The sequence below is a fragment of the Melospiza melodia genome, chromosome 9, assembly GCF_035770615.1.
Source record: "Melospiza melodia melodia isolate bMelMel2 chromosome 9, bMelMel2.pri, whole genome shotgun sequence".
Taxonomy (NCBI): domain Eukaryota; kingdom Metazoa; phylum Chordata; class Aves; order Passeriformes; family Passerellidae; genus Melospiza; species Melospiza melodia.
The window spans coordinates 14350187-14377164 of record NC_086202.1 but is presented as its reverse complement, the minus strand read 5'-3'; the positions used below and the strand labels follow the sequence as shown (position 1 = coordinate 14377164).

At 54.3% G+C, this 26978-nt stretch overlaps 2 protein-coding genes across 10 annotated transcripts in view; one reads left to right on the top strand and one right to left on the bottom strand.

Moving 5' to 3' along the window:
• DNMBP (dynamin binding protein) overlaps positions 1–7492 on the top strand; it is a 34751-nt gene extending 27259 nt beyond the window's left edge. For 8 of the 9 annotated variants that reach the window (XM_063163412.1, XM_063163414.1, XM_063163415.1 and 5 more), the window contains 10 exons: positions 354–371; positions 1035–1234; positions 2284–2414; positions 2650–2754; positions 2947–3075; positions 3502–3834; positions 4184–4366; positions 4442–4640; positions 4731–5164; positions 5458–7492. In XM_063163412.1, coding sequence (XP_063019482.1) covers positions 354–371; positions 1035–1234; positions 2284–2414; positions 2650–2754; positions 2947–3075; positions 3502–3834; positions 4184–4366; positions 4442–4640; positions 4731–5164; positions 5458–5643 — 1918 coding nt within the window. In that variant the 3' untranslated portion in view covers positions 5644–7492. The remainder of the gene's footprint in view (positions 1–353; positions 372–1034; positions 1235–2283; positions 2415–2649; positions 2755–2946; positions 3076–3501; positions 3835–4183; positions 4367–4441; positions 4641–4730; positions 5165–5457) is intronic. The other variant, XM_063163417.1, reaches the window with a different exon arrangement.
• Positions 7189–25242, bottom strand: ABCC2 (ATP binding cassette subfamily C member 2). The gene is made up of 32 exons (XM_063163409.1): positions 25092–25242; positions 24372–24545; positions 23824–23946; positions 22693–22827; positions 22178–22300; positions 21814–21869; positions 21388–21619; positions 20579–20766; positions 19854–20031; positions 19119–19373; positions 18568–18633; positions 17996–18133; positions 17512–17658; positions 17159–17247; positions 17007–17069; positions 16699–16825; positions 16380–16556; positions 16102–16269; positions 15613–15799; positions 14644–14776; positions 14123–14228; positions 13672–13891; positions 13049–13203; positions 11535–11690; positions 11233–11432; positions 10478–10604; positions 9975–10076; positions 9734–9877; positions 9333–9491; positions 8935–9101; positions 8386–8580; positions 7189–7960 (listed from the first exon to the last, which is right to left on the bottom strand). The coding sequence occupies exons 1-32, from the start codon at positions 25131–25133 to the stop codon at positions 7831–7833; spliced, it is 4662 nt and encodes a 1553-aa protein (XP_063019479.1). The 5' UTR covers positions 25134–25242; the 3' UTR covers positions 7189–7830.
• Positions 25243–26978: the final 1736 nt, after the last annotated feature.

Here is a 26978-nt window from a genome sequence, read left to right as displayed (position 1 = left end):
CCAATGCACATGGGCTAGGAAACTTGTAGACCCCCTTAAAATCTGCATAGAAGCCACCAATGTATAGAGAAGGTGGCATGTCCTGGACTGAGGGCTCCTGTTGCCCAAACCCTGAGCTACCATGGCTGCTGAGGAAGGAGCTGCTTTGCCTGGCTCAGTGAGTGCCAGGCACAGCTTGTGGAGCCAACTGCCCCAGGAGCCAGCAGTGCCAGTGGCTGCTCTGGGAGGAGAGGGCTGCCCACTGCCCTGGCAGCCTCACTGGGCAGGGCACAGGCACTGGCTGTGGGATTGCACACCTGCCACCCCATTAATCCTTGCTTTTCTTTGCTTTTTGGCACTCTGTGGGCCGGCAGGAGCCTGTACAGTGAATGGTGAGTACTTCCTCTTAGCCCTGCTTGTCTGTCTGTGTTGGTGTGGCCATGCCTTGTAACTAACCTTCTGCCACAGGCTGGGTGCATGCTGGGCTGCCCTAACAGTGCCTTGTGGAGGCACCACTGGGAGGAGGGGGGGATGTCTGTGGCATCATTGCGGCAGAGGCAGTGGGTGGGCTGCACAGATATGCAGCACAAGTGATGAGGTGAGGGGAAGTCTTGGGCAGGAAACAGGATTTGGGAGCCCTCAGCCCCAAGGAGCCAGGAAAGCCCTGCAGTGACTGCGGTCCTGCAGTCAGTCTGTCCTTCACTGGGAGACAGACCTGGGCAGTTGGTTGGTGGAACAGCATGTGAAACAAGTGGCTCTCTGGCAAGTATGAGGCTGTGCCTCTATGGGATTTCATGGTGGGTCTGGTAATGAAGAGGATCCTGGCTGGGAAGTATGACCTGCTGTGAGTAAGGAACAGACCTGGGGTTGATCTGAGAGCACCAGGAGTTCAGGAGTGCAATGAATTTGGACATAAGGGTGGCTTGATATAGGGAGTACAGTGGATTTAGAGGCATTGTAGGTCTGGGTCTGGTTGGCACTGGTTTGAGGGGGCAGAATGTGTGTGGCAGAGCCGGACTGACACCTGGTACGTCTCCTTTGTCCTGACTTTCCAGGGGTTGCACAAACTACATTAACCTGGGCTCCTTCCTCATCAAGCCAGTGCAGAGGGTGATGCGGTACCCGCTGCTGCTGATGGAGCTGCTGAGTGCTACCCCTGAGGCCCACCCTGATAAGGCACCACTCACAGCTGCTGTCCTTGCAGTCAAAGAGATCAACGTCAACATCAACGAGTACAAGCGCCGCAAGGACCTGGGTGAGGAGCTGGGCAGTGCTGGGCACAGAGAGACAGGAGTGGCTGTGCTGAGATCAGTGTGTCCTGGCCACTGAGCCTTAGCTGGCAACCATGTCATGGAGAACTCTCGCTGCTTAGGGGAGTTGGGCCCCATCACCTTTGTAACTGCCCTTCAGGTAGCTGCTGGTTGTGAGCAGATCCCCCTCTACTTCCTCGTGTCCAGCCCACCTGGCTCCCCCATCTGTCCTCATGGATTAGGAGATGTGGTTCTCCCACATCGCCCATGGCCTCCAGGCACCAAAACTAGACACAGTGTACTACCAAAACTACCCAAGTGTAGCCTCACTGGGGCTGAACAGAGGGAGAAAATTACTCCCTTTGATACCTGCTAGCCACCCTGTTTTCCCTTGAAAGTCCCCAGTTTGTGCAAATCTTACACTTCAGTCTTTCCTCATAGCCCCACTGAAGCTGAGGTGACAGAGGCTGCATGTAATGATTGCTTGTATTTGCTAAAGAAGCAATATAGACACCTTCTGCATGTCCGGGGACTATTGTGCATCATCTCCTATGTCATCTAATGATGGCACTATGCATAATCCCGTGGAAGACTTTGAATTCTTTGTCTACAAACTGAAGTGCATGTCAAGAACCAAACATGTGACACACAGTGGTGGATGGGATGTTATGATAAAATATTTTATAAGGGCATGCAGTGATAGGGCTGGATAATAGCTTTAAAAATAATAACGGCTGGGAAAAGTCTTTACAGTGAGGATGGTAAGGCACTGGATCAGGCTGCCTGCAGAAGTTATGGATGCCCCACTCAAGGAAGTGTTCAAGACCAGGTTGGATGGGGCTTTGAGCAGCTTGGTCTTGTAGATGTAAAGAGGTTAGAACTAGATGATTTTTAGGTCACTTCAACCCAAGCCATTCTGTAATGAAATGTGGGGTTCTTAGGACTGCAGAGGCTTGGGGAAGAGGAGAACTAACAAGGTGATTGTTGATGAGGCAGTGTAAGACATGGGTGTTTGTGCTTACAAGTGTTTTGATTTCTGTATCAATCTCTTTAGTGCTAAAGTATAGAAAAGGGGATGAGGATAGCCTCATGGAGAAGATCTCCAAGCTCAACTTCCACTCTATCATCAAGAAATCCAACCGTGTGAGCAGCCACCTCAAGCATCTCACAGGCTTTGCACCCCAGGTACTGTGCATCAGCTGCACTTAACCCCTGCAGTGCTTCTCCAGCAGTATCTGCTGTCCCTCCACACCCCTTCCTTTCCCTGTCCAGCTCTGATCCAGGCCAGCGAGGCAGAGTGAGCTTAGGGTCTGATCCACCCATCTCTGCTGCCCAGCTTGGGGGCAGGAGAGCCCCACATCTTGTAGTCTGAGAGGGACTGAGTCCTGCATTGCCTCCCTTGAAACACTTTCTCTCACAGCTAAAGGATGAAGCCTTTGAAGAGACAGAGAAGAACTTCCGGATGCAGGAGCGTCTGATCAAGTCCTTCATCCGGGACCTTTCCCTGTACCTGCAGCATGTCCGGGTGAGCCACTCTGGGTGTGATGCCAGGCCTGTGGGGCTCACCATGCACTGCCCCTCCTGTCTGCATGGTGTGTGCCTGCAGTGCCTCTGGCCACGGCTCCTGCCTCAGCTCTGCTGGGGCTGGGTGGTCTGGGCTGCCCTGGGAGCCCCTTCTGGGCAGCAAGCATGGCTCAGCTGTGTCTCTCTGGTGCAGGAGTCAGCTTGTATGAAGGCACTGGCAGCAGGGAGCATGTGGGACCTGTGCACAGAGAAGGGAAGTGGGGACTTGGACCAGTTCCAGAAAGTGAATCGTCTCATCAGTGACCAGCTCTTCTCCAGCTTTGTGAGTGAGGCTTGTGCCCCTTTGAGGCCCTCCCTGGGGGTCTGCTGCTGATGGGCAGGCTCTGGGAGGCTGCAGGGATGGTAACCTGGGAGAGCTGTGAGCATTCCTGTTTAACTGTGCCCTCCTGAGAGCTGTGATGCCTAGCAGTTTATGACTGTGCCTGCATTTTTTCAGCCCTACCTGAAATGCTACAGCTCTTTATGTGAGTGGTTCAGGTACTTTGCATAGAGTTACCCATGCTGGCACAATTATGTAAGATTGTAGGATAATTGCTGTTGGAAGGGACCTCTGGAGCTCCAGTGGCTGCCACCAGGAGACAGTCACTGTATTGTCCTGGGGGGGCTGTGTGCTGGAGAGTGAGCTGCTGGCATTCACAGTGGGAGAGAGCACCCTGTCTCACCGTCTCCCTGCACCTGTGCCCACCAGAAAGAGCGGACAGAGCGGCTGGTGAGCTCGCCCCTGAGCCAGCTGCTGAGCATGTTTGCGGGGCCCCACAAGCTGGTGCAGAAGCGCTTCGACAAACTGCTCGACTTCCACAACTGCTCCGAGCGAGCGGAGAAGCTGAAGGACAAGCGGACGCTGGAGGAGCTGCAGTCAGCCCGCAACAACTACGAGGCCCTCAATGCACAGCTGCTGGACGAGCTGCCCCAGTTCCTGCGCTTCGCCAAGGAGCTCTTTGCCAGCTGCGTGCGCGGCTACGCCGAGGCACACTGCGACTTCGTGCGCCTGGCCCTGGAGGAGCTCACACCCCTGCTGTCGGTGAGTTCACTCACTGGGATGTGTCACATCGTGGGGGAAGCTGCTACTGCAGTTTCAGGGCACTAGTGACTTGTGGAGAGCTCCTGTGGGATGGTGTTGGAGCCAGGATTGCAGGGTTATGTTGCAGTTGTGTGTAGAAGGCTCTTGGAGCAGTGGCAGGACAGCATTCACCTGAGAGAATCTCAGGTCACAAGTTTGAGGACCACTTAGAGCTGAATCCAGACAGGACTGCAGACCTGGGCTTGATGCAAGTCACAGGCAGAACTCAGAGCCCTGCCATGATCTATGCTTGGTCACTTCTTCCTGCACCTGTCACCTAACCAAGATCCTGACTTTGCTCTGGTTCTAGTTGCTGAAAGTGTCTGGCAGGGAAGGGAACCTCATTGCCATCTTCCAGGATGAGCACAGTCGAGTCCTCCAGCAGCTCCAGACCTTCACCTTCTTCCCAGAGTCCCAGGCAGCTCCCAAGAAGACTTTTGAAAGGAAAAGCATGGAGCGGCAGTCTGCCCGGCGGCAGCCCCTCGGTGGCCTGGTGAGTTCCCTCTGCCCGGTGCCAGGGCCTGCAGAGCCCAGCACAGCCACTCACACCTGCCTTGTTCCTCTGCAGCCGACCCACTTCCTGCAGTCGGATGACATCCGCGCTGCCCTCCTGGCCCGCTATCCCCCGGAGAGTCTCTTCCAGGCAGAGCGCAATTTCAATGCTGCCCAGGACCTGGATGTCTCCCTGTTGGAAGGAGACATTGTGGGTGTCATCAAGAAGAAGGACCCCATGGGCAGCCAGAATCGCTGGCTCATAGACAATGGGGGTAGGTGGCTGTTCCCTGCCCTTGCTGTGAGTCTCTTCCTCTGGTCTCCCTGTGCCCCAGTCTGAGCTCCCTTCCTGTCCCTCTCTGCAGTGACCAAAGGCTTTGTGTACAGCTCCTTTCTGAAGCCCTACAACCCCCGCCGCAGCCAGTCGGACGTCTCTGTGGGCAGCCACTCTTCCAACGAGTCGGAGCTCAGCAGCTCCTCTCCCCAAAGCAACGCCACCCTGACTTTCAGCCCCAGTGGGGCGGCCGTCACCTTCACTCAGAAACCCCTGCAGGACTCTGTCTCCCCAGCAGAGTCCCCACTGGAGGTGGACTCTCCCTGTGTGCCCCAGCTTGGCTCTGGTGACAGGATGGCCCCGCTGGCTGGCACTGTGACATCCCAGCGCCGCTGCAGCCGCCCCGAGCAGGGCTGCAGCCCCAGCTCTCGCAACGGGCACCCCACCAAAGCACGTCTCAGGCCCACGCCCTCCGTGGAGGACAGAGACTCAGGGCTGGAGAACAGCGAGTCAGAGGGCAACCAGGTAAGTCTTCAGCCAGCCACGTGGGGCTGGGGATGCCAAGGGCTAACTGCTTTGATTGGCTGGGGACAGAATCAGCCTCCTCCCTGGCAGTGACCATGAATATGTAGGAGGTGGGATATGAGACCTTTGCTTCCAACAGCAGAGAACCAGGCTTCAGATGGGGGTGGGCAGAGGCCAGGATGGGGCCAGGGCTGTCATTGCGGAGAAGGACAAAAGCCCACACATCCTATGCAGTGTGAGATTAAGGCTGTGTGGTGTGACCACCTAACTGATGCTCTCCCCTTGTCTGGCAGGTCTACTACGCTCTCTACACCTTCAAAGGCCGAAACACCAATGAGCTGAGCGTGTCAGCTAACCAGAGACTCAGGATCCTGCAGTTTGAGGACATCACAGGCAATCAGGAGTGGTGGCTGGCTGAGGCCCACGGCAAGCAGGGCTATGTGCCCTCAAGTTACATCCGGAAGACAGAGTACACGTGAATCTGCAGACAGAGCCTGCACCCCGTGCCTTGTTCCTGCTGGGACTGCTAGGGTCTGGGGGAGGCTGGCCAGCCCTGCAGCCCTCACTGCTCACCCTTAAGGCTATGCCTCTCACAGCTGTGCAGTGCTCCTGGGCCCCAAACACTGGCTGCCATCGTCCCTTTAGGGAACAGAGAAGGGTGGACTGGCCAGGTAGGCAGGAGCAGGCAGCTTGTGTGAGGGCAGGGGTGAGTTCACCTCTTAGGTGTGTTTGAGCCTCCTGTGTCCAGCCAGGAGCAGGGGAACAAAGCTTGGGGCTGTCACTTGGCCAGAAGAGTAAGGCTTGACTCAGGCTGAGGAGCTGCTGTGGATTTAAATTGTGGAAGGCTAATGCTGAGTTTCTGGAGATTGTCTTTAGTCAAGTAGTATTAAAAGCAACCCAGACTTTGTGAATACGCTCCCTGTGCAGCAGGAGCCTGGTCTCACCTGTCTCTGCAGGACTTGGGATGGGACATTCACACACTGCCTGGGAAAGCAGCTCTGAGGTTTGCTGGGAGTAGTTGAGCCCTAGGTCTGGGATGGATATGGCCTCTGAAACCCTCACAACAAAACCCCCAGCAGGTGCCTTCTCCCTTGTGCTTAGTCTCCCAGCGGCTTGGCCTTTCCAAGGTCTGCTGCTGCCAGCAACCATCAGGTTCCCATCTTTCAGCTGAGCCAGAAGCCCAGAACAGCATACCCTTGTCAGCACAGTATTGGCTGTGCCCAGGACCCATCTTTGCACTGACATGCCCACCTGGCCGCTCTGGGCTGGAGCAGGGGAGAAAGCAAAGCACAAGCTGTCCTCCACCCTGCTTTTTGGGGTCTGACCAGAATTGCCTCACCTGTGCTTTACTGCACAGCATTGGAGAGGGTGCTGACATTCTGGAGCAGCAGGAGCATCATCCCTGGGAGGGCTGTGGTGCCTTTTGCTGGGTTGGTGTGTGATAAGGCTGCTGCCATGTCCTGAAGGGAAGAGGTTCCCTTCATGGGGCAGTGTTTGTATCCCCTGTACTGCTGCTCTGCAAATAAAGATTTGCCTTTATGTATAGAAAGTGCCTTTGCAAGGGTTGGGAGACCTGGGAGGAGCATCTGGCAGGTGCTGCAGCCTTCATGCAGACCCTGCAGGGCCAGGAACAACATTTCTGTTGTGGTGGGATCCAGCATTCTGTGTCTTGGTCTTTGTGCCAGCTGCAGCTCAGGCATGAGGAAACACTCACAGAAACCTTCTTTATTAAGATGAAGTGGTTGCACTGCCCTCTTCCCCCAGCTGTGTGTTACTTGACTCTGGGGCTCCAGGGCAGTAGGAGCTGGTGGGGTGAATGTTTGCCCTGCTCTAAGTGGGCACCTGCTCCCTGCCTGAGGAGATCTGGCCCAAGAACAAAGAGTCAAGGGTTTGTCAGCAATAACCACCATACTTTGTGTGTGCATGGTGGTTACACAGACATGTGCCTGCTGCTCTCCAGCTTGTCTCCACCACCATCACATTTGCAGTCTGGAACCACAGCCCAAAATCTGCCCCACAAGTGGTTGTGATAACCTCAGGGAGAGGCTCATTTATTTGCAATACAGTCAAAGGGAGCAGTAGCCACAGGGAAGGCAGGCAGCCCTCGTTTTGCTACAGAGCAGTGTTCTGCATGAGTAGAGCTGTGCCCCTCAATTTGGGCTGCCCAGCTCTCTGTAACTTCTGTTGGCAGCTCTCTCCAGCCAGGCACTAGCCAGGTTTGAAGCCATACTGAGGCCTACTTACATTCCTTGACAATAGCCTTGTAGCTGGAAGACTACAAACAGTTACAAAATGTAAATAAATTATAACATTTGTTCTTTGATTAAACTCTAAATTTCATTTCATAATGCTAAAGCATCTCTAAGGTAGATTCACCTGGCATGGTGAAGTACAAAAACTAAGACCACCCCCACTGGAGGTCATGATCTCCCTGCCTGGCAGACAGCTTTTCCCCTCTATCCTGGAATAAATTATATTTGTGTGCACACAGGCAGGATGTGGTAGTAAGGTTAACAGCTTGCTCAAGTCCAGATGCTCAGTCTCTGGACAAGCAGAGAAGCCCTCTTTGCTTCCCTGCTGCAGAGAGGCCAATTCCTGGCAGCTTTGGCTGTGGGTGAGTGGCGGCAGGAGGAGCTGTCTCACAGGCGGCCCCTGCAGCTCTCTGCCTACAGAGCCGTGGTGTCTGCAGCAGTGATGCCGGCATCCTTTGCCATCGCAGAGAAGATGCCCTCCTTCATGAGCAGCTCCTCGGGGCTGTCGAATTCCACAATCTGCCCAGCATGCAGCACCATCACCCTGGCAGAAGAGAACAAGGCCTCAGCTCACAGGATCCTGGGATAGTGCTGCTGGTGCCAGCGCTGCGGCCCACCAGTCCTCACTCCTCCTGAGCCACTTATGTGGTTCTCCTCTCAGCAGTGAGAGGGCACAGCCCTCCTCCCTGTGTTACCGGTCACATACACAAGGTGTCAAGAGCAAATGCTTCTATGGTTGTTGCTGTAAAGAAGGATCCCAAGAAATGTTTCTCCTGCAAAGGCAGCACTTCTGCATGGGCATCCTTACTGTCCTTCTGTTCTCTTCACCACTGCATACTACTGCCCCAGGTTCTGCATCCGCCCCTTCCCCTGTGGCTGCATTCTCACTTCCTCTGCTGTCCACCTTTTGCCCCATCCCAGCAGTCCAGATGCCCATTCCCTTTGCCCTGCAGCATGGTCCCATGGTACCTGTTGCTGTCCATGATGGTGTGGAGGCGATGGGCGATAGTAAGGACAGTGCAGTCAGCAAACGCACTCCGGATTGTTGTCTGGATTAAATGATCTGTTTCCAGATCTACGGCTGCTGTTGCTTCATCCAGGATGAGGATCTTGGCTTTGCGGAGAAGGGCCCGGGCCAGGCACACCAGCTGCCTCTGCCCAACACTGGGAGGAGATGTAGAGCATGAGTTACTAGACAGACACTAGGGGACGTTCTGCAAGCCTACTGCATCTCACTGCTCTGACCCCAACACTGTCCCTGGCCTTTCCCCACTGACCATCTGCCACTCTCAGCACCACGTCCCTCAGCATGTTACTCTCTGGGCTACCACAGAAGGCTGGCTCACACTAGCTCCCTAAGAGCCCTGGCTCCTCCACCATTTTCTTCCATCTTCACTTCCCAGAAGCTTCTGTGCACCACCCCTGGACAGCCACTTCGCTGGAGGCTGCTGTTCCAGGCTGGTCTTTGGGATCTAGAGAAGGGAGGGGAGCTGGGCCTGCATCTGCTCCTCTGCTCACCTCAAGTTCTCCCCTGCCTCGCTCACGTGATGCAGCAGCCTCTCAGGAAGGCCTTGCACATATGTCTTCAGGTGAGCCAGCTCCAGGGCCTTCCAGACCTCCTCGTCTGAGTACTGGTCAAAGGGGTCCAGGTTCATCCGCAGGGTTCCAGTGAAGAGCACAGGGTCCTGCCAGGGACAGCACCACGTTCAGCCCCACCACAGCCATTTAGCAGGGTTAATGGCTCCTGGCCTCCGAGTGTGGCCGCATCCTGCTCACACCACTGCCTGCAGCTGGCAAGGGATGTGGTGACAGCCTGCTCACAGGCACATCCACAGCTCCCAGGAACACACCGAGGCCATGCAGTGCCTGCAGGGGCCACGCAGCAGTGGGATGTGGAAGGGTGGGGGTCAGCTCACCTGGGGGATGATGGTGAGGTTGTTGCGCAGGTCGTGGAGGCCAATTGTTGCTATGTCCACGTCGTCGATGATGATCTTCCCTCCGGCCGCCTCCAGCACCCGGAACAGGCAGTTGGTGAGGGAGGATTTTCCAGCCCCGGTCCGGCCCACAACCCCAACCTGTGGAAGCAGCTTATTAGACCAGATGATAGAGCTGTATAAAACAGGGCAGTTACTCTCCATCTTGGTCTGGTGGGCCTTCCTGCCCTTACCATCACCCAGACTGTCTGCTTTAGTTCCTTTCCAGGAGCTCAAGTCTCCAGGAGCCACATCCCATCCCACCCCAGCGCACAGACTGAAGCCAAGAAGAAGAAACAACTTTAACAGAGTCTTTGTAAAGAGCATAGTGAGGGCAGAGGCACCTTCTCAGTGCTCCCAATGTTACAGGTGATCCCCTGAAGAACCAGGTCCAGTTCAGGTCGGTAGCGAACTTTGTAGTCAATGAACTGGATCTCGCCTCTGCTGGGCCAGCCACGTGGTGGACGTGTTTTTGTCACCCATGGAGCCTGGGGGAGGACACAGGAGCATTATGGGGTTCACTCTGCAATGCTGACTAGCACCAAGCTGTGCAGCAGGTGTTTGCCCAGACCTTGGGTGCCTCACCTCATTCTTCACGGTCACGTACTCATGGACCCGCTCCACAGCCACGATGTTGGTCTCCAGCTCCGAAGATGTCCTCACCAGCCAGTTCAGTGTCTGGGTCACCTGCATGGCAGAATCAGAGGGTGCAGAGCTCAGTGGCACCCAGGAAAAACCACCTCCCACCTCAGCCCAGGGAATCATCCTCAGCATGAGCACACCTGGCCTGGCCCCTAATGCTCCACTGCCGAGACACAGCCCCCCTCTCCCCAGCTGTTCAAAAACTTTGCTGCGGCATCTCTGATCCACAGCAAGGCCATTTTCCTCCTCATGGCAGCAAGTATCCCATTCAGACTGGGATGAATATGTGCTTCCCTGGCTCTATAGCCACTCCCCAGCTGATGGGACACCCCAGATAATCCCTTTTCCAAGGATCAGAGCTGGTGGCAGGGCAGCATCCTGCCAGCAGCCCAGAGCTCCCAGAGGTAGCCCTGTCCCAGAAGGAGAAAATGCTTTCAGTGACTCACATTGAGAGCAGAGGAGACAGAAAGACCCACGATGCCACCCTCCAGAGTGCCCTTTGCAATCACTGCCAGGAGTGCAGAGAAGAAAACCACCAGGCTCCCAACGAACTCCAGACGGATGGCCAGCCACCTGCACCAGGAGAGCCCAGCTGAAGGGCAGGGACAGAGGCAGGAAGGCATCTGCCTGTGTCCAACACACAGCCCACCAGTAACAGCACACTGCACCAGCATCCCCCACAGCAGCCACGAGCCCAGTGCTGTGCACAGTGCACACATTGGTGCATGTACACAGCAGGTCATCTGTGGCCAATTCTGCAAGCAGGTTCATTTATATCAGTCCATGTCTCACACATAACCTCCTATGCTGGAAATGCCATGCATCAGAAGAGCCTCAAACACCCAAATCATTTACCAATAAGATTCAAAACCACTAAGTGCCCACACTGCACTCCTGCTGGGCCTGGAGGATCACCCTCTTCCCAGAGCTCACCACGAGCATCTCAGCCCTTGACTGCACAACTCACCCTGCCAGCCTCTGGACACTTTGTAGGGGAGAATACTTTGGCTTTCAAAATCACCCTAAAATGTCCCATTGCCACAGATGGTGCCCCTATCCTAAACTGCCCCAGTACCTACACAGACCCTCAATGCTGAGATCAAGAGAGAGGACTGCAGGATCCCAGGGATCTCTCTCAGGACCCAGAAGCCCCAGGCAGAAGTGCTGCTAGCTGTGCTGTGGCATAAGTGGTAAAACTCACCTATTTGATATTATCCAGGAATAAACACTTTTCTGATTTATGTCCATGGTAATTTCATTTTTCTTCAGGAACCGTTCTTGGTGTCCATAGGCCCGGATCACAGAAAGGCCTGACACAGTCTCACCAAAGTGAGAGTAGATGGGAGACCTGGTGACAGAGTCCAGACGCCTCAGCTGGCGAGACGTCGCCACATAGAAGCGCTGAAACGAGCGACACAGACTGGTTACCAACACAACGCCCAGCAGCCACCAAGATACTGCTCTCAGCAGGGCAGAAGCTTCACTCAGGGCCCAGTTACTCACCAGCACAAAATAGTAGAAGATGCTCAAGGGAATGATAACAATAGCAAAGAACGGAGTGGCCAGGCAGATCACAATCAGTGTGCTAATGATGCCCATGAAACAGGAGATCCAGGTGCGGAAGGACGTGGGAATGGTCTCATCCACTGTGAAGATGTCCTGGAGCATATAGAAAAGTATAGAGAAGCAGTCAGTGACCCCAGAGAGAAGGAGAAGCCCAAAGGCCCCTTACACACAGGGTTCCTACACACTCCTGTGATAACACAGTGCCAGACACTTGTAAAAATATCAGATCATCCTGAATTGGTGGTATGGTCACAACCTCATTTAGGGCCACAGTTCTTAGCTTGTGAAAAGCTGACTTTACAGAGAAACTTGTAGGTACACAGTTTGTGGTAATTGGGAGTGGAGCTGCAGCTGAGCCTCATCCCCAATGGGCTACAGCTGTGAAAAACAGGTGAACAGCATTGAAGGTAATGAGACATGGAGTGCCAAAGTGCACTGACCAATCACAAAAGGGTAAAGAGCACACTCAGGTGTAATACTTGTAAGATGAAGAGTATAAAAGTTTGGGCTGAAAAGCAAGAAGAGCAGATGCTTTCAGCCTTTTGTAGTGAAGTTACACTGTATGGGCAGACACGTGAAGCCTTCTGATGTGGTATGGTGTCACTCAGGGCAAATGCTTAAAACTTTCTGAAATTGTATGGTGATTCTTTGTGTATCGTGGCCCTCTCAACTGAGACATATGCTGTGACAGAAGCTTCCTATAATATTCCCCTGTTACATAGACCAGCTTTAAGAACTGCATCTTCATCAGGACCTAGGATACAGGAGCAGTAATTGAAGCAAAAAGAGGGGACAGGGCAAACTCCAGATCCATGCAGGTGCATCCAGGTCTCCAGCTGGTCCTCATCCATCTCCTAGCCAGGCACCACATACTCTCTCAACTCAGAGTAAACCCAGACCCATAGGCTTAATTTTAAGAAGAAATTTAACTCTCAAAAACCAAGAGATGGTACCAAAGGAAGAAGTGGAGAAGCAGCACACTTGAAATTACCTGTTTGTATTTTCCCTTTCTCTTTTTGTTTTTGACCTTCACTTAGATAGAAAAGATTGTAGATTTTGCTGGAAGTCTATCAACAGAAGGACTTCTTATTTTGGGACATGAGCTCTAGGCTCTTACCTCTCTTAGTCATCTACTATGGACCCTCTTCTGTTTCTCCTCATCCTTCTTGCCCAGGTGACTCCAAACAGGACACAGTATCTAGGTGTAAGCTCCTCAGCACTGAGCAGAGGAGCTAACAAATTCCCATGATTTGTCACACTGTCTTTCTAATAGAGCCCAAGATGTGGTTTGGCTCACGGTCAGCCTTGCATCCCCATGTCCTCCTGGTCCCTTCCTGGCCTTTACCTGAGCTCAGCTGTGCAGTGCTCAAGAGGAGCAGGGTTATGCCAATAGCCAACACTCTGCAGATGTGGTGGAACAAACCTTGTGTGTGTTGGGGCTGCTCCCTTACCTTGGCAAAGCGGTTGATGATGCGGCCCACCGGGGTGGTGTCGAAGAAGCTCATGGGCGCGCGCAGGATGTTGCTGAGCAGCAGCTGGTGCATGACACGGGAGGCTCCCATGGCACCCCGGGCAGACAGCATGGTTGCAAAGAGCAGGAAGACACCTGCAAGGAGAGCACGGGGCTGTCACCAGCTCATGGGTGACACTGGCAGCAGGTACCCTTTGGCTTGATGGACACACCAAGCAGCACCAAGCCAGCAGCTCTGCAGCGAGCTGCTGGGATAATCCTGCATCCCACCCTCTTGGGAGGCCTCAGCAACTGTGTCCCAGCACAGGGGAGGAACACTAACCCTATTGGAAAGCCTTGGGCCATAGCACTATGTCTAATCTGATTAAGGAAAATGATCTTAAACTGAGGGGGCAACACCGACTTGGGACAATTTCTGCTGCTTTCAGACGGGCATGTGTCCACAATTCAGCCAGGAGCTGGAAGGAAGGCAGCAGCAGGCAAATGAACAAAATGCGGGGTCCTCTGCTCCTTACTGCACTGCTGGCTGCCAGCCTTGCAAGTCATATCCCTGCTGGACCACACAGAGGAGGTGAGTGGGCCCTGCTGTCCCCCCACACTGACCTTGTGCGATGCCCAGCGCCCCAAAGACGCCAATGCGCAGGTCCCGCAGCTGCGTGGGGTAGCTCTGGTTCTGGTAGTGCACCGAGTCGTCCGTCCAGTCACTGAGCCACAGGTTGCTGCCCACGTAGGCCACGTATTGTCCAATGTAGCCCATGACGATCCAGAAGGTAAAGCACCAGCCAACAGCACGCAGGTACCGCACGTACATGGAGAACTTCACCTGTGAAACAACGGAGCCCATCAGACCGCAGGCAATGCCAGCCAGCACAGCCTTGGGGCTCCACCTTGCTGCCCACCATGCTCCCCTCCACCACCCCACCCACCAGTTCCAGGCAGCCATGTCTCCTTCGTGTCTCTTGGCTGTGGAAGCCCACACCAGCTTCTCTGAGCCACAGTCAGGGTCTGGCAGCACTTAGGGCAGCACAGTGCTTCATCCCTCCATCCTCCTCACCCTGCCGGTTTCCACAGCTTCTTTCTCGATCAGTTGCTGTCCCTTCAGCTTCTTTGGGGGCTCCTCTTGGGCCTTCTTCTGGGAACTGGTGCTCCTTTTACTAAGGCTGCAGGAAGGTGATGAGTACCATTAGTCGCAGGGTGTTGAATTGGTCCTAATCTCCTGGGGGTCCATCCCTGGGTCTTCAGTGGTGGAGTCCTCTGGACAATAATGTCCTAACTGGGGCAGCTTTGAGTGAGCCTTGTGGAAGCACTAGGCATGTGCAGCCATAAAATTAAAAGCCTCATTCCCAAAGGCAGAACTAGCCATCAGCACGAGTTTCAGGGAAGACTGCAGAGTAAGGCTGTGGCACACTAGTGTGAGTAAAGGCAGAATCAGATGCTCCTGACCCAGAGCAGCTTGTGGTAGGAGCCCGCAGGGAAACTCCCAGCTGGAACTCCCTGGGAAGCCCCCAGATCCCAGTCTCTGAGGGAGCAGTGCTTGTGGCAGGGAAAGAGCTGAGAGCTCAGGTCATGGCCCACCTGCGACTCAGTTTTCTCCGATGGATGCTGGCCTCTCGCTTCAGGGTCATTGTCACCACGTCTTCAGTGCTCTCCTCCATGCAAGGATCCACAGCTTCATCAGCCTCCTCTTCATCCCCAGCTAAAGCAACAGCTACAGGCACAGGGATGAGGGAAGGTAGGGTCAGGCACTGAGGACAGAGCAGATCCCATACACCACACCTCTGCTCTTTGCCATATCCCAGGCCTAGGCTGTGTCCTACCACCACGTATCACACCTTCTCCAACCCTGCTGCAAGACCAGCGCAGCAGGAGGAGGAAGAAATGCATGGTGAGAGAGAACTGATAGGGGACATAGGGCTAAAGGCCTGCTCAGAGGCAATCCCTCCTGCTGACTCCTCCCAGCACCACTGGCCAGACCTCAAGTAGAGATCTGTGCTACTTTAGTAGTGCAAGATCTGGTAGTTCATGTCACTCCAGCTCAGAAGCATCTCCTTGAGCAGGTGGAGGTGGGCCCTCTGCAGACATGCTGGGAATAGCCAGGCTGCTGCAGGACAACTGGGCTGAGCTCTGACAGGGTAAGCACCCACCTGACCTCACACCACTCCTCCCCATAGCATTGGGGGATATGATAAAGATGAAATATTATCCAGTCAGATGATGAGAACAAACCAAAGAGTCTTTCTGACCCCAGCATCACAAAAATATGAAGCCAGTTGCCACATAAGATTTTGGGACCCATAATAAATGAACTAAAAAGGGAGTAAAAAAGTTAAACAGGTCCTGTGCTAGATGTTCAACATAATGCCTGAGTGCAAGTCTTAGTCAGAAGTTATTGTGCTGCTGATTGCCTGAAGCTGAGAAGGATTCACAGCAGCCACCATTGGTGCCTGGGCTGGATAGGCCCAGGTTGGGCTGACACATCAGACCTTCATATCCCCAAGATACACACACAGCCACTCTGCCACTGCCCCACCGTGTTCCCAGTACCTGCAGTGTTTTCCTCTGAAACATTCTCCTCCTGATTTCCGTACAAGTTCAGGAACTGGGAAAAGGCCCCCTTGTTTGCAAGCAGGGTGCTGTAGGAGCCATGCTCTGACACTGCTCCTGCTGCCAGCACCACAATGTTATCGACCTGGGGCAGGAAACTGATACTGTGCGTCACCAAGATCCGTGTCTGCAACAAAGGGGTGCAGGGTAGTGAGTGATCATAGAGCACCACTCATCCCCAGCTGTGGCTCTGCAGGCTCTCCATCTCCCACTTAGGGACTTGTCTGCTGAGCAATGCCTGGCTGTGAGGACACAGGGTACCCCTCTGGGGACTCTTGAGGCCTCTCCTGCCTGCTGCAGCCCCCTGTGAAGGCTGCATGATTCCCCTCTGTCCCAGGCAAGCAACCTCAGACTTCCTCGGATGTCCAACACTACACCAGTGCCACTCCTGCCTGGCTGGGGGGTGGGTTGCAGGGTGTGGGTGCTCACCTTCTTTTGCAGCAGCCCTTTTGGCCCCAGCACGTGCTCGAAGAGGTACTTGCCCACGTGGGCATCCACGGCCGAGAGCGGATCGTCCAGGACGTAGATGTCGGCGTCGCTGTACACCGCCCGCGCCAGGCTCACCCGCTGCTTCTGGCCCCCGCTCAGGTTGATTCCCTGCAGGGAAGGGAAGGGAAGGAGCTCCCTGCACATGGGGCTGCCACAGGGCAATGCTCTGACTGCTGCTGCAGGTGCTATCAGGAACCCGTAGGGCCCAGGGCTGATACCTTCTCTCCAATCTCTGTCTGGTCACCTGCAGGCAGCAATTCCAGGTCTGGAAGGAGGGCACAGGCCTTGAGGACCTGCTGATACCTGGCTTCATCCACTTCTGACCCAAAAATGATGTTGTCTTTCAGTGTGGCATTCTGGATCCAGGCCTGCTGGGGAACATAGGCCAGGGAGCCCTGGAAGGAGAGACAAGAACAGCTACCTGTCAGAGATCAGCCTGAGCACTGACACCTCACCACTCCGGGACAGTCCTGCTCTACTTCCCTGCTGAGCTCCCAGGCAGCCCCAAAGCCCTGTGGACCAGCAGGCTCCTCTCACCTGGATGTTGATGTGTCCCTTGATATTCTCCATTTCCCCGAGCATGGCTGACACCAGTGAAGATTTGCCTGAGCCCACAGGCCCCACCACAGCCACCAGGCTCCCAGGCGTGATGTCCAGGGTGACACTGCAAAGACACGAGGGCTGAGGAAGCAGCACTGCCAGGCCACCCATCAGTTCCTGGGTGGGACAGGGCAGTGTCTCTGGGACACTCATGCCTAGCAGCACTGAGAGGTGGTTGCCCTCCCCAGCTAATAACACAGAAAGCCTCCCCTTCCCATCCCTCTGTCCCCTGATGGAGCACTCACTCTCTTATGGCAGGGTCACCGTCCTGCTCCCAGGCAAAGGTGGCCTCTGAGAAACGCACAGCACTGCCTGCCAGAGAGAGATGTCCCTCAGAGAGGGGAAAGCCCAGGGCTGGGCCAGCCTGAGGCCCACAGGGAGCAGTCTGGAGGTTCACCTGCCTGCAATGGGGTTGTGGTGGATAGCTGAGGTGTCCAGGTCCTCTCCACTGAGGTATCGCTCCAGCCTCGCACTCGACACGTTGGTCTGCCACGGCAGAAAGAGGATGAGGATGGCACACAGGCATGGGTGGGCTGGCAGGAGCCCCATAGGCAGAGCATCACATCACAGTCCCCAGCCAACCTCTGGACCCCAAACCTTTGTTATACATGTGAGTCCTATCCTACCCCAGTGCCAGCAGAGTCCTGTGCACTGAGCCCTGGGGGTCCATCACACACCCGAGCCCCATCTGCTGCTTTGGACAGAGGTTACGGGATCCCCCTGCACCCCCTGCCCCAGGTGAGGCCTGACCTGCACCAGGGCAGAGATGACCATGGGCAGTGTGGCCATGGGGAAGCGCAGCACATTGAAAAGGGAGATGGCAGTGAAGGCCTTCTGTGCATCCAAGATGTTGTTCTCATCCACAAGCACATAGACAGCAAAGCTTGCCAGGGAGACCTAGGACAGATATAAGGGAAAGCCACCATCAGTGTTTGTGTGCAGCCCAGACCCTCAAACTACCCCAAGGCTTCAGCAGTGCCTTCATGCAAGAAGTACTTGTTCCCCTCCTGCTCCTGTTCTCCCTTGGGCCCTATTTCACCACCCCGATGGGACCCCTTTCCACCACAGCTCTCCTGCCAGCAACCAGAACCATAATCTATATCCACCAGCCAGCCCCTTCCTTGCTGCAGAAACACCCCAGCTGAGGCCCCAGATATTTCCCATCCCCCTGGCCACAGCCCAGCCCCAGCTCAGAGGAAGGACACCCTCCCCAGGGCTGTTGTCACTCACTCACCAGGGTAGGGGCACATGTGAAGGCAAAGACAGAGACTGACTGCAGGTAACCAAAGTTCACCAAGTTCTTGAGCTCACGAGCCCGGATGTCATTAACTCGCTTCTCAAAGGAGGGCTCCCAGGCAAAAAGCTTCAGGATCTGCAGGGGGAGCAGGTGCTGGTGTCACAGGAATGCCCACCTCCACACTCAGCTCACTGGTGGCCAGCACCTCCATCACCTGGCTTGCTCAGTAGCCCACTGGCCACTGCATCTCCCCTCTGCTGTCCTGCTGACAGCATTTCCCCACTGCACTCCCACTCCCTCACTGCCAGCTCCTCTGCCACCATGCCACTACCACAGCCATCCAGAAAACCCTCTCTTGGCTCCCAAGTCTTAGTCCAAGTATCCAGAGCCCCTCCCTAGCCAACTTTTCAAAAGATGAGGCAGCTGAGGGAATTGCTGAGACCCAGACAGGGCCCCCAAGCCAGACTAACACTGGTGCTGTAGGGTTATAGAGGTGTGCTGTCTCCAGGTGCAGTGCGCCAAAAAGAGGGGTGCAGCAGCTGCCAGAGAGTCTCCACTCCACTGCCCACCTTGATTCCATTGAGGATTTCAGTCATTATTTTCATGCGTTCATCCTTGTTCTTCATGTTCCTCTCCTACAAACAGAAGAGCCAGACATCACCTGATGCAGACAGCAGCACATCCTTGGAAATCCATCTGGGCTGCCACAGGGAAGGGAAGGATGGGCTCCACAGCCCAGAGGAGTCATGCCATGAAGCTAAGCCTTGGCTAAGCCTGTGGTGCTGGACAAGTTGGGGAAAAACACTACCCTGCTGTCAGGTAGAAACTAAATCTTTATCTTATGGGTGGCAATATCTCATTTTTAGCCCTCAAGGCTGTGCTCAGTCTGGTTCAAGTTCAGCTGTGATGGCAGAACAGATCTCACCTATCTCCTACTCCTGGCAGCTGATCCCCTCTGGCTCAGGCTAGAGGTACCCCCAGCCCAAGTGAGATCAACTCCCTAGGCTGAGAAAGATCCAGAGCATAAAAGCAAAGGGTAGGGAGTGTGGCAAATGAGGGAGGGGAGCAACAGTGGGGTTGGACATGAGAGACCAGGGAGGATACTGCACCCACCACTGACCTGAATGGTTTTGGCCTTGGCAACCAGGAAGGCATTTATGGGGAGCAGCAGCAACAAGGTCGCAATGCCAGCCAAGACAGAGGGGCCCAGCTCTCCCCAGAGGAAGACAATGGACAGGATGATTTGCAAGGGGGATGACCACAGCTGGTGAATAAAGTTGGCCATGTCCATGAACCTCTGGGCATCAGCTGACATGAGATTGACAGTCTCCCCCACCGTGGACTCCTTGCGGGTGGCTCCAGACATGGTGAGCGACTGCAAAGAGAAACCTCAGTCAGCACAGGCCAGCCTGGGAGCAGCCCTGCTGCCAGCAGCATGGCTCAGAGCAGGGAAGCAGCAGACCAGGCTGAGACCACTTCTGGGTTTGCTCCTGGTGCCTCTGTACTGGGCACCAGCGCTCTCCTCACTGTCTGCACACCTGGAGCCACTGGGTGCAAAGAAAAGCACCCTGTGCAGGAATTCTAGGTGTTGTGCACCTGCCCTAGGTGCTGCACTCTCTGAAGAGAACCCTGCCCCAGCCCCTGGTAGCTGTCAAACACATGGCTGCAGCACCCATGTCCCAGGCAGAACTAGGGCTCACAGTGTCCTCAGGGCTGGCTGGGTGTCCTCCAAGCTCCCCCTGTGCCTTCTGAGGAGGAAAGTGCACACACCCCAGGTTGATGGGGCAGGTGGATGATTTTATCCACAGTCCAGCTCGGAGGAAGCCAACAGGGATTATGAGAGGCCTATACAGACCTTCTTGTAGATGGCAGCAATGAGACTGGCTCGCACATTGATGCCAAGCTGGAAGCACAAGCTGAAGTGCTGCTGCAGGCAGAGGGACTGGATCACTGCTGTCAGGAAGAGCAGGATGGCATACAGATAGCCTTGCCAGGCAAAGGCATCCTCATCTGACACAAAGGCAATCAGCAGCCTGGCAGGGAAGGAAGCTCATGAGACACACACCCTACTGAGACATGCCCAAGCAGGATGCCCCAGTGAATGCAGGGGGAGCACCCTCACAAGAGTGCTGAACAAAACCCTGCCCCAGAGAGCTGGCTCGATGGTCAGCAAGCTGGGAACCCTGCTCTGCCACAGACAGAGGGTCACTAATGGAAGTGCATCCACAGCACAGAGACTGTGCTGCTCTGCACAGCAAACCAGGGAGGCCCTGCTGGGCTGAGCTGCACTGACTCTGGGAGGGCCCAAAAAAGAGCCAGGACTGTCCTCCAGGGAGGGAGCAGGGCTGCACAACAGGATGCAAGGGAGCAGGATAACACACATAAGAGCTGGCAGCCAGCTCAGATCAGGTCTTTGTTAAACTGTACCCCAACACATTCTCCCATTTTTGATGAGGGCACAAAATGCCTCCAGGGTCTGTGGCTGGGAGAGGCACACATGGAGATGGTGGGGCTGGATACAGTGCACACACTGGGAGGTGGTGGGGCTGGGTGCAGTCAGGACAGAGAGAAAGGACTCACTTCAGCAGCTGGGGGCTGACAAACACGAGGGCATCATGCACCACCTTGAATGCCACTGCTAGCAGGAGATTCTGATAAAAGGTCTTGCCCAAGGTTTTCATCAACCAGCCCCTGGGGTAATCCTTGGGAGGGCCTGAGTCCTTGTTGTCTCCCTTCTTCTTCTTCTTCTTCTTTGGCTGCTTCTCCTCCTGGAGGAAAGCCCACACAGAAGTGAGGGAGCTGGTTGTGCACACATCCTGCATCTGGAAGGATGCTTCAGGGCAGCACCTCACTGACCCCAGATCAGGTATCCTGAACAAAACCTTAGCTTTAGCTCCCATCACACTCCCTTTCACTGATCTCTGCTTATGTCATACGCAGCCAGGACTGGACCTTCTCTTTTGTACCAAAGGCAATTGTTAAAACCCAAACCAGCTTGAACCTCTCAGGCAAAAAATCAGGCAAAAATCATGAAGAATCTGAGGCATGGGGTGGTCACAGAATGATGTTCCCTCTGACCTCCTTGCTGGAAAGTATCTGAGGTAGATAGACAGGAGGGAACTGCTTGTACTGCAGATTTGAGGGTGGTTCCTGTTTTTATGTAAGGCAGAAAGAAAGAGACTTTCTTGGTCTCTCAAACTATGGGGATCTGCCAAGGACATGACAGGAAGATCCTGGCATGGTTTCCCCTATCCTTGCCCATGGTCCTGTGGGATCGAAGAAGGGAACACCCAGCAAAGAGGGCTGCAGCAGGTGAGGTGGCCTCACTCCCTGAGGCTGGACCTGGATGTCTCAGTCCCATACAAGGTCAAGAGTGGGAATGGATTTACCAGCACCAGGATGTCCTGGCTCTGGGCCTTGCTCATGCTGTTCCCATGGTCCGGGTCACCCTCCTGCCGTCTCTTCTTGCGCTTCCGTTTCTCCAGTTCTGCTCTGGCCTTCTGCATCGCAGTCTTCATGTTCTTCTCAAAAGCAGCGTAAAGAACCTTTGTCTTGTCTTTATCATTCAATTCCCAGACATCCTCTATCTCCAAGGGCTTGCGATAGCCCTTGACAACCATGCTGTGGGACAGAGAAATCCAATGACACTTGTTGGAGACTCCTTGCTGCAAATGCAGAGCCTTCACACCATCCTGGCACTGGGCTCAGGCTGCACAGGCTGCACACAACATGGTGCCTCTCCCAGCCTGAGCTGCAGGTTCCCCTGAGGCACCCCTGCATTTTGCCAGCCCAGCCTCCCTCAGAGCCCTGCTCACCTGGTGTACCATTCAAAGGTGATGGAGCTCAGGAAGGAGGCTGTCACCTGTGGGTTCTGTACAAAGCAAAGGGGGTACTGAGAGATTGCTTATCTGGGGCATGGTTTTGACAAAAGCTGCTTTAGCACCCCCAGCCATTAAGAAGCCCCATAGGTTTCAGACCATGCCAGCTCCAGCCCCAGAAACCTCAGCCCCAAGCCAGCCACAGCCCACCCTGGACACACATGCAGATACCCCATGCTCCAGGCTCCAGCTCTTGCTGGGCCCTGTGCTGAAGCCTTCAGGTCTTCCCAAGGAACCTGCCCTGCCCCACACAATGCTCAGGATGTGGTGCCCCAAACCCAGTCCCCTGTAGTTCTCACACCTTCTTCCCGATTGCCTTTGTTTCTGGGGCAACGTCTGAGAGGCCTGAGACCAGGAGGAGCAGCAGCTGGAGCCCGTAGGAGATGAAGAAAAGGATAAACCGTGGCAGGTCAGAGATTGGTTCCTGCAGAAATGGAAAGCCCAAGGTTATTGCTGGGGATTGTCTCAAGGCCTCTGGTACTCAGAGACAAGATCCATCCCCTGGCTGAGCCCAACAGAGCAGTGCAAAACTTGCTCTGAGTCCTGGATCAGCTTCCCTCTGCCACCTCTCCCCGACCTCCTCCCATAAGTGTTTAAGGGGAGAAATTAGTCCTGGAGAGTTATACTTCCCCAAAGAGACAGGATGAATTCAAACAGGGATTCCTTCCCAGGTCTTTTGTGGTTCCCCAAGGTCCCCAGGGCAGCTGAGACCCCAGTGATAACACAGAGAGCTTGGCAAGAGAAGAGTAAGAGGAAGCTTTCTTTGGGAGCAGAGCAAGACCACGTTGAAGGACAGAGCTTCCTGTGAAACCCAACCTGCAGGGCTCTCCGGACGAGCGACTGGAATGGCAGAATCCCACAGAGAAGGGAGAGTGTCCAGAAGCAGAAAAGCACCCCCGAATCTCTGCGCAAGCAGGAGCGCCGTGCGTCCTGCACCAGCAGGACCATCATCTGGGGAAAGAAAATCAGAGCTGCAGGACTAAGTCTGGCTCTAAAAGTGCCTTTGGAGCATGTGTCCTGGGATGCAGCACACATGGTCTGCTGAGATTCACTGCCTTGAATACCCTGAACACACCACCAACCCTTCATAAGCTTCAGAATTAATTATAGAGGGCAAAGGTTTACTTCAGGAAGACGTAAGATCAGGTTTGAATGCACCCTGACATTACAGCAGGGCACTATTTCTCTTTGTAGCTGTTCTCTCTCCAGATTCTCAGACATGTCAAGCCATGAAGTGTCACACCCTGTCTCCAGACCTTGCCTCCAGACCTGGAACTGAGCCCAGATCACATTCCAGCTGTGCAGCCTCTCTGGGGAGTCCCTTGCCTTATCTCACATGGACTCTGCATGTGAAATTAAATGACACGGCAAAATAAGAAGGAAAGCAAATGAAGGTCTATTTCGCTGTTGAGTGTAGCTCCTGAGCATTTGTTAAGACTGTTAGAATACTCCATGTCTCACACAAGATGTCTGTAACTGCCATGCACATATTCCATCAAGCCAACAGCCACTAGATCCTCTTTAGCCAGCTTTCTCCTGTGCCTCAGCACCCTGTGGTACTTCCCAGCCGTCTGCCCAAAACTGAGCAGCAAGGTAAAGGAAGTTGTGAGACATCAGAGCAGCAAGCCATGGTCTGATGTTCACACTGCAAAATCAGTCCTGTGAAAAGCATACTGCTCCTAGGAAAGTTCTGTCAGGGACTCAGCTACACTTGCAGGCATAGAATCATCCCATTTTTAAGGATAACAGCAGTGAGCACTGTACGGCCAGGCACCTGCCCTCAACATATCACCCTCACGCACCACCCACACAGGTTTGGGGCTAGTCCTACCCAATTTCCAGGCTACCCCCGCCCCGTGGACACAGCTTCCCTCTGATCTCTGCGCTAGAGAAGCCTCGTTCTGCTCGGTGCTGCAGTGTGCCAGCAGGCTCAGGCTGAGCCCTTACCCAGGTGGCGATGTACAGGCTGGGGTTGGTGTACTGCACGGCTGGCACAGCGCCCTGCTCCGCGTCCACAAACGCCAGCGCCAGCCCCGCCACCGCCGTCAGCACCAGCAGGGCAGCCAGCACCTGTGGAGAGAGGGACAGCACACTGGGGACACTGGAACCACTGGGAGACAGCAGAGCTCGGCATAAAATACATCCTTACAGCCTTTTCAACCCACACTTGGCCTAGGGCAGCTTTCAACCCTGCGAATGTGCCACAGCTCCACAGGAGCGCTGCCATCATTTTCAGTTTGGAAGATGGAAGCCCACAAGAGGAGAGGCCCCAGTAGACACTCTGCTCTCCCTCCCAGTGCATCCCTCCCTGTTATGCCCTCTGTCTCAGATATGCCTCCTGCTGGACTCCCCTTTACATTTCTGTCCTGGATGGTTCCCTATCCCATTGCTCCTTCCCTCCCACACCTGACTGTAGCACAGAGTCTTTCCACTCATAGCACCAACACCTCAGGCTGCTCCAGCCTGTCATCTGTGCCCCCTCAGCTCCACTCTACCTGTTTGATGATGTAGAGTTTGGTCACAGAGGATTTCTTGGCTCTGGATTTGCACATGGGCAGGAGCTGCCATGGGGCCAAAATCCAGAAGAAGCCAAGGGGGATCCAGACCAGCACAGTCTGCTGGAAGCACACCGGCAGGTCGGCATCCGGACGAGCAAGGTAGGAATCATTCTGGGGGCAGCAAGGACAGAACACCAGGTCACATGCAATTGCTTGGCTCTCACTTGGCACACAGGACAAGGGCAAACACTCCTACAGGTCTTGCCCACCCAGCTCCACACCATTGCATCCCCCCTTCAACATCCACCCTCCTGGCTGAGCATTTCAGCTTGGCCAGGGTCCTAGCAATATCCCCATCTCCATCTCTCTGCCTGAATGAGGGACAGCCACCCCTTGCTGGAGCCAAGACAGCAGAAGCAGCTGAAGCCAAATCACTCTCCAGAAGTCTGTACAGGCTGTCCTGTGTTCCCAGGAAGGCTAAAACAGGACAGAGCTCAGTCAGAGAGGCGTCATTGCCTCACTGTCTGGTGAGCACTGTGCAGGCAGTGCACAGCATTCCGTGCCACAGCACTCCTGGATAAACCCCAGACCCTCTGCCGACCACTGGCACTTGGGTCTCCCTAGCAGGACAGGCTGTGAGCCTTGGAATCCACTGCCCTCCCCCCAGAGGGGTGTCCCACCCCGAGAACAGGCACAGGGGATGATGCAGTCACTCACCCAGAAGACAGAGCCGCAGAACTCCTCCAGGGCTGCTGACATAGCTCGGGGAAGGAGAAAGGGCAGCTCCTTCCTCTCACTCTGCCCAACTGAGAGCCCTGGGCAGATGCTTGGGATAAAAGTCCCCCCACACCCTCAAGCGGTCTTGGGACAAAAAACTCTGATGACCCACAGTTAATAAATAACTCGGTGCTATTGCACAACCCTACAAACCAAAGCAGTGACCAAAAGGGCTCGGGAAGCTGCACAGGCTCAGGAGAAGGGAAGAGAGGAAGACCCAAGGAAGAGACCAAAGGGGAGATACAGGGAAGTCACAGAGTCACTGCAGGACACCACAGCCATTGCTCAGAAACCACAGCCTTGATCAGTGCACACCAACAGACAAAAACTTGTCTGGACCTGCTAAAGACATTACTTTGATGCAACAGACCTCTCTGGTGAGAAGCCTGCTGAATGCCAACAGAAAGTCCCGCAAAGGCTGGTCCCACAGTGGCTGGTGCCACCTGGCAAGGGGGGCCTGGGACACCAGCAGTGCCCCTGGCCTGGGAATCTGCAGTGTCCAGCTGAGCTCACCACATGCTGCACTGGTCTTTCTGAGCCTTCAGGATCCAGATTCCTTTTACTAATTTCCATTCTGCAGAGCCTGAAGATTTTCCAAATTCCTTCTTTTGCTTCTTTCTCTCATTTCCATGTTGTCTGTGTGTTATGGCAGTTGGCTGACCACAAAACCCCAAAGAGACTTGGAATCCTCATGCTAAGGTAACCCTCAACATCTGAGACAGAAAGAGGATGACACCCAAGGAGACTGATCGCCCACTGAACCCTTGTTGCTTAGGAAGGCCTAGGTGTGACAGGAACACATGGGGACAGCGCTACTAAGGCTAGAATTGGATTTGCTTTATCATGTGTGCTCTTGAGCAGATAAAAGAGGACAGTGGGGTGACTGCAATTATTGTGCTGTCTCATTGTACACGGAGTTACAAGATAACTCAGAAGTCAAGGGTGACATAATGAGTAATTCCTCAGGAACCATCAATACCAAAGAAAGGCTCAATGTCCAACTCAGTGGTTAATTATTAGCAATTTCTCTGATTAAATCCACATGTTTTTGTAAATAAAACTATCCCTTGTGCTACATCCTCCAGGCCAGAACCAATACACTGCTCATGAGAGCTGTAAACTGATGCAATGAGTAAGAAGTGAATGGAGCAGTCACTCAGCCCTTCTTCATCTAGACTGCTGATGTGATTCTTCTTTCTGGCACTGGCACAGGTGTCCTCTGGCCTTGCTCAAAACCACTTGGAGCACTGCTGCCAAGGGGCACACTTGTTTATGACACCTCCCTACATAATGGTCCATCCCACTGCTTATCTCAGTTTTTAGTACAGGTCACATCTCATCCCCACCATGACTTTGGTCTCTCACTCAGAGTTGAAGTGTTGCCCTCAGCACAGGATTCCACTCTTCTGATGTTCAAAGCAAGCAGAACCCACTTTCTCTTCCCTCACAGCTGGGGCATGCTCCTCCTAAAAACCCACAGAGCTTTACTGTCCTTCAGCTCCTTCCATAAACCTTCCTCCACTAAAATACCCAGAAAACATTCACTGGGACCAAGGTAATCCAAGTGGCACCTCTTTGGCAGGCAATACCATCGTCTCCCTGTGCTCCCCTCTCTTTATCCATCTGTTATACAGCATGTTACAGCTTTTCAAATCTAGGTATTGATTCATGCCTGTCTCACACAGGGTCTGATCCAGAGGTCTCTGCCAGGCCATCAGCCAAATTGCTCCAGCCCTCACTGCTCATATCTTCTCTGAAGAGTTTCTCTGCCTCATCGTGCTCTTACCCCATGTTCAAAAACATGAGGCAGCTTGGTCAGCAGAATAT

Coding starts and splice junctions, on each gene's coding strand:
- ABCC2 (XM_063163409.1), bottom strand. CDS start 25,133: ATGTCAGCAGCCCTGGAGGAGTTCTGCGGCTCTGTCTTCTGG. Junction 16,826..17,006: donor GGTGACCCTGCCATAAGAGA/GTGAGTGCTCCA, acceptor GTGTCTTTGCAG/TGTCACCCTGGACATCACGC. Junction 14,229..14,643: donor CGGAGAAAACTGAGTCGCAG/GTGGGCCATGAC, acceptor ACCTTCCTGCAG/CCTTAGTAAAAGGAGCACCA.